General features: G+C 41.4%; 1 protein-coding gene across 1 annotated transcript; it reads left to right on the top strand.

Annotated features, from left to right (window-relative positions):
• Positions 1-2,477: 2,477 nt before the first annotated feature.
• LOC149395122 (uncharacterized) lies at positions 2,478-4,988 on the top strand. The gene is made up of 6 exons (XM_089614226.1): positions 2,478-2,504; positions 2,565-2,610; positions 3,273-3,506; positions 3,569-3,981; positions 4,103-4,692; positions 4,775-4,988. Exons 1-6 carry the CDS (start codon positions 2,478-2,480, stop codon positions 4,986-4,988), a joined length of 1,524 nt encoding a protein of 507 aa, XP_089470352.1.
• Positions 4,989-5,619: the final 631 nt, after the last annotated feature.

Below are 5,619 nucleotides of genomic sequence, written 5' to 3'. Positions count from 1 at the left end.
AATATTTAGTGTTATGATCAACCAAATACCTGTTTGTCATAGCTATCTAAGCTCGAGGCTAGAAAAGGCGAATAAGAGTCGAGAATATTGTTTTATAAATCAGGGATTAAGTTCGTACATCGCAAACAACGAGATGACGCTTATTTGTCAAAACGAGTCAAGGACGTTGGAATTGTGGTACGAAAATGCAAATTTGGTGAACTAGCTTTGATACCGTACAATAAAGATGTGCATTGGATGCTTTGGAGAGATAGTGCTAGATTCTTCGACCAGTTAAGAAATAAAATGCCAATCGATTTAACTCGATTGAAAAAAAAGGTAATATTTTGATTTCTTGAACTATTTTTATTATAAATCATTATAGAGGTTATTTCTCTTATGATTTTCGTGTTATAGGGTTTTTGTGGATTTCAAGCTCGGGCACCAAAACGCCCTAGGTAACGGGTAATCAATGTACATCAAGGCTTGGAATGCTCCGAGACAAACCGAAAACACAGAATGCATGTATTTTGTGATTTCTTATATGCGCGAAATAGTCGTAGGAGGTGTAGGAAAATTAGAAAGTAAGAAATCGTATACACCGGAGGATTTAGAGAGGGTAGGGAAGAATGGGTAACTTATGAACAAACATTTATTAATTGCGATGATCAATTAGTTTTTAGTGAATTTTGGATTGCTTTTAGATGTAAATATTTGGTTTTGAATGTTTTGAAGATGTAGATATTTATTTTGGATTTGAAGATATTTTCATGTACCAATTTTTTCAACGGCTTTCAGTACCGTGTAAAAACTGATTTCAATTTCAAAAAAAGATGCCTCTCACCGCAGCAACTTAGATTTCTCGTCGCGGCGGAAAATATGAGTCGCCGCGGCGAAAAAGATACCGAGAGCACATTATTTATCAATCTTAAACTCGCCGCAACGAAGTTTTAGTTTCGCCGCGGAGAAACTTTTACGTCGCCGCAGCGAGTTTTTTAAAAAATATTCAGAAACTTCCCACAATGGATCTATATCCATTGTAGAATCATGTTGCCGTGGCGCAGAACATACGTCGCCGTGACGACGTATAATTTTCGCCGTAGCGACATGATTCTACAACGGATATCGATATTTGTTGTAGAATATCATGCCGCGGCGACAATTATACGTTGCGGCGTCGAGTCGTTTTAAAATATTTGAAAATTACACAATGGATTCATACCGTTATAGAAGCTTCTGCAACGCTTAAATATCCGTTGTAGAAGCTTGGATTCTGCAAGGGATATTTAAGCGTTTTAGAAAGCTCTTTGATTCTACAACGGATATGTAAGCGTTGTAGAAGCTTCTACAACGCACGATTCTACAACGCTTGATAAGCGTTGTAGAATCATTCTATAACTTTTTTTAAGCGTTGTAAAATCCTTGTTTTGTTGTAGTGAGATAGTTAATATTAACTATAATTTTGTAAGTAGTTTTCCAATAAATTGAGTCCTGATTAAGTTTAGAAGACTATGTTTGCATATAGATCTCTACGTCATTCCATTCCATTTAATTTAGGATTAGGCGTAATCGGACCTGCTTTTTACAATCATCATTTGATACTCTATATCATCTCTTTTGACTTCTATTGAATCGAAAAATAAGTTTGATTGTATATCTTTTTTTATATAATATATATAGCATCCTCCGGATAATTAAATTGAAGCAATTGGATGTCTTACTCGGGTCTATATGACATGATCGATCGATAAAAAATACTCTAATAAAACTCCACCTTTGTCCTACATAAGTAAGGGGAGGCATTGGTTGACTGAGTCGCAAAAGAGGTTTGTTGTTGGCTTTAAGAATAGCAGCGGACTTGTGATGTGGGAGCAGCAAAGAAGATGGATGGACCGTGACTGAAAACACTATGGAGATGTCCGGAGGGGAGTGAGCTGTATATGAACATGAATGTCGAGCTGCCTATGGAAGGATTAGGATCAGATTTCGGAGGGTTTCCTATTTTCCAAGACCCACAACCTTTCCATCAAGGTAGTTGAGAGAAATTGCAAGATGGTGGTCGAGGCCATCAAATGGAAGTCGCATTGCGATTGCCTTAGAATCGGTGGTAGAGGACGTTCGGCGATTGAATTTAGAGCTCGCAAGTTCTAAATTCAATTTCACTACGATTGTCCACAAGCTAGCTTATAAGTCTTTATTTGTGATATAATTTTTGTTTGTTCCAAGAGAGTGGCCTTTGTGTATTGTTGGGGAAGCATGAGCTGATCTAGCTATTGTTTAACGAGAATGTTCAACCTCTTTAAAAAAAATGTAAATTTAGTTTTTATTTTTATTACATCCATTTTCTTGGTTATTTAATAGTGATAATTGTGTTTCATACAGATTTAGTGATAAGAGGAATGCATACCACCTTTGTGTTTTTTAATTATTGATAAGTAAAACATATTGTTATTACGTTATAAGTTGGCTTTATTTTTTAGTGCAAGTTTTATGAAAACATGTCTGTCTTCATGCTCCAGCTTCTCGTAAGACATCCTTCCTCATGTGCGCATATAGTATTTCTGGTAAGTTTCTGGTTTTTCCAGATTGCCTCGCTGGTGACTTTATTGCATGATATTCTTGGGAGAATGGGTAAGGAAACCCTAGATACAGTTCCAGGATTGTACAGCTTCAATAAAAGCCATGCGCTTCCCCCTTAGTAGCCTCAACGCTTTTTCAAAGTACTTAGAGCTCCTAGACATGCAAGACCGACGGATTGGGAGGCTTTGTGTTTTGATAAGAGCGGTGTTATTCACCAAATACTATTCGAGAAGATTGAGTGTTTGAGTGATTTGTGTTCTGTGTTTACGTGATTGAAGACTCACGTGCGTTTGAAGACTGAAGTCATCCGGGCATAGGTGTTTGCTGGAAGAGTGGAATTAAGGAGGATCTCAAATTCAAGGGAGTCCCTGGTCTAGGTATTCACTTGTGGTAATAGTTTCTAGGGCCTTGATTTTGTGTTGTAATCATATAAGACCATGCATGTACTATTGACTACTATATAGTGAAATCCTTTCCACTGGCAGAGTGCCCCCAGACGTAGGTGATATTGCACCGAACTGGGTAACCATATTGTGTGTCGCTTATTTATCGCACTGTTTGTTGATTATCCATTATCTGTGTTCAAGCAAGTTGTCGGACACATTGTCAACACATTGTGTGCGACATTTTGTCTTTGTCAGAATTTCAATTGGTATCAGAGCAGGCACCTAGATCTTTGGGTGGTTTCCTGGGTATTTTATTCTGATTACCAGATATGGATAGTTCTAGAGAGGGAGGCTCGGTCAATCGTCCTCCAGTCCTTGATGGAACCAACTATGGTTACTGGAAAGCCCGTATGAGAGCCTTTCTAAAATCCCTCGACAGCAGAACTTGGAAGGCTGTGATCCATGGTTGGGAAGCTCCAGTTTTTGTTGATTGCAAAGGAGTTGTGACTCTTCCGAAACTCGAGAAGGACTGGAGTCCTAGTGAAGATGAGGCGGCTCTAGGTAACTTTCTGCACTTAATGCTATATTTAACGGGGTTGATAAAAATGTTTTCAGGCTTATAGACTCCTGCACGAGTGCCAAAGAAGCTTGGGAAATTCTTGGTGTCGCCTATGAGGGAACCACTAAAGTCCGTGAGAAGAACCTTCAGTATCTCACTACAAACTTTGAAGCTCTCACTATGCTTGAAGATGAATCTGTTGCCGACTTTAATGTGCGTATTCGATATCTTGCCAACGAATCCTACTCTCTCGGCAAACCTTTGACCGATGAAGATCTAGTCAGGAAAACCCTGAGAGCTTTAAGCCCTAGATTCAAAATGAAGATCACGGCGATAAAAGAAGTCCATGACCTTAAAACACTAAAGTTTGATGAACGTATGGGATCCCTCATGACCTTCGAGCTTTCTCTTCCCAAGATGGAGAAGAAACACAAAGGAATGACCCTCAAAAGCTCAATTCATGATCAGAAGGAGCAGGTATACTCTGATTCTTATGACGAAATTGATGATACTATTGCTATGCTGGCCAAAAACTATAGCAGTGTTATGAAGAGATTTAACCAGATGACTGGGAAGAATGTCTCGCAAAATGTCAAAGACAACTTTCAGCAAAGATTCCAAAAGAGAGGAAACCTTCACAGAAATGGAAGAAGTGGTGAATGCTATGGAAAAGGCAAGTATTCAGTGTCATGAGTGTGAAGGCTTTGGGCATATTCAGAAGGAGTGTCCCAACTTCCTGAAAAAACAGAAAAAAGGTTACAACACCACTCTATCTGATGAGGAAGAAGAAGACAGTAACTCTGATCAGATAAGCAATTTTGTTGCCTTCACAGCTTCTATTCCCACTCATAACCTTGAATCTATTGATGAATTTGCTGAATCCTCAAAGAGATTTGTTACATATGATGAACTATCTGATGATGCTTTGAATGATGCTTATAATTTTTTACATACTAAATGGGTTGAAGAGTCTTGGGTTCTTGACAAGCAGAGTGCACTCATTCTCTCTCTCACTGAAGATAAGACAAGGCTCTTAGAAACCATTATTGATCTAAAGCGCGAAGTCAACCGCTTAATTGGGGAACATGACCAGATGACTAAATATGTCAAGATGTTGAATTCTGGCACCGACAGCCTTGATACAATTCTAACTATTGGACAACCTGCGAAGAACATGAAGGGGCTTGGGTATACTCGTGGTGCTTCCACGTCACAAACTACTTTTGTTCCCAAAAAGTCTACTGACCAGATGCCGCGCAAAATGTCCCAGACATCAGGTGGTGACAAGTTTCAGAATCAGCATCAGTGACATCCTCATAGACCAACCAGGTCTATTGTCAACAGACCTCATTGGGTCCACCATCATTGTGGACGAAATGGTCATATTCGGCCTCTTTGCTATCGCCGATATGGGAGGAACCTTCATCAGCATCAATCCTCCCACAGACGTGCTCAACCACGCCGTCAACCCCCTTCCCGCATGAAATGGAGAGTGAAAGATGCATCCTATCGTGCCAACATTACATACACCTCTCTGAGTGCCTGTACCGGTTGTTGTCGGTCATTTTCGGAAAACCCGAGACGCCAAGAAGGCACGTCGCTCAAAGGGCCGATGGTCAGGCCGGAGGTCCCGAAGAGCGGCAGGTCTTCAAGCCCTCGCCCAAACTCTTGACTCCTCGAGTCGAGCTTCGCTCCTCGAGTCGAGCCTTGAGTCAATCTCCTCGAGTCGAGCTTCGCTCCTCGAGTCGAGCCTTGAGTTGTTCCTCGAGTCAAGCCTCGAGTCATTCTCGAGTCGAGCCTCGAGTCATTCTCGAGTTGAGCCTCGAGTTATTCTCGAGTCACTCCTCGAGTCAAGTCGCTAGTCACTCTCGTCGAGTTGAGCCTTGCTCCTCGAATCGAGTCACTCTTGTCAAGTGAAAATCTTCATATTTCACGTGGTAAGAATGATATTCGAAGGCCCGCAAGAGCTCGGCAAGACGAGCCGTTCATCACGCACACAACACGCTACGCCGGCCAGCTGTGCAGCAGACGGTGCGCCGCGCCCTCTATGCGCCGCGCGACCTGCGCTGCGCCCGGTGACCCGCGCGCCGCGCTTTGTGCGCCGCACGCGCCGTG

Source organism: Urtica dioica, chromosome 5, assembly GCF_054948205.1.
Source record: "Urtica dioica subsp. dioica isolate 48M chromosome 5, U.dioica_male_clone48M_v1_H2, whole genome shotgun sequence".
Taxonomy (NCBI): Eukaryota; Viridiplantae; Streptophyta; class Magnoliopsida; order Rosales; family Urticaceae; genus Urtica; species Urtica dioica.
Note: the sequence above shows the minus strand (reverse complement) of the source record. Positions and strands in the feature narration are given on the sequence as shown.

Excerpts from the sequence above, each read along its gene's own strand:
- LOC149395122 (XM_089614226.1), top strand. The coding sequence starts at position 2,478 with ATGTCTGTCTTCATGCTCCAGCTTCTC. Across the intron at positions 2,611-3,272 it reads TGATATTCTTGGGAGAATGG|ATATGGATAGTTCTAGAGAG; the intron begins GTAAGGAAACCC and ends TCTGATTACCAG. Across the intron at positions 3,507-3,568 it reads TGAAGATGAGGCGGCTCTAG|ACTCCTGCACGAGTGCCAAA; the intron begins GTAACTTTCTGC and ends TCAGGCTTATAG.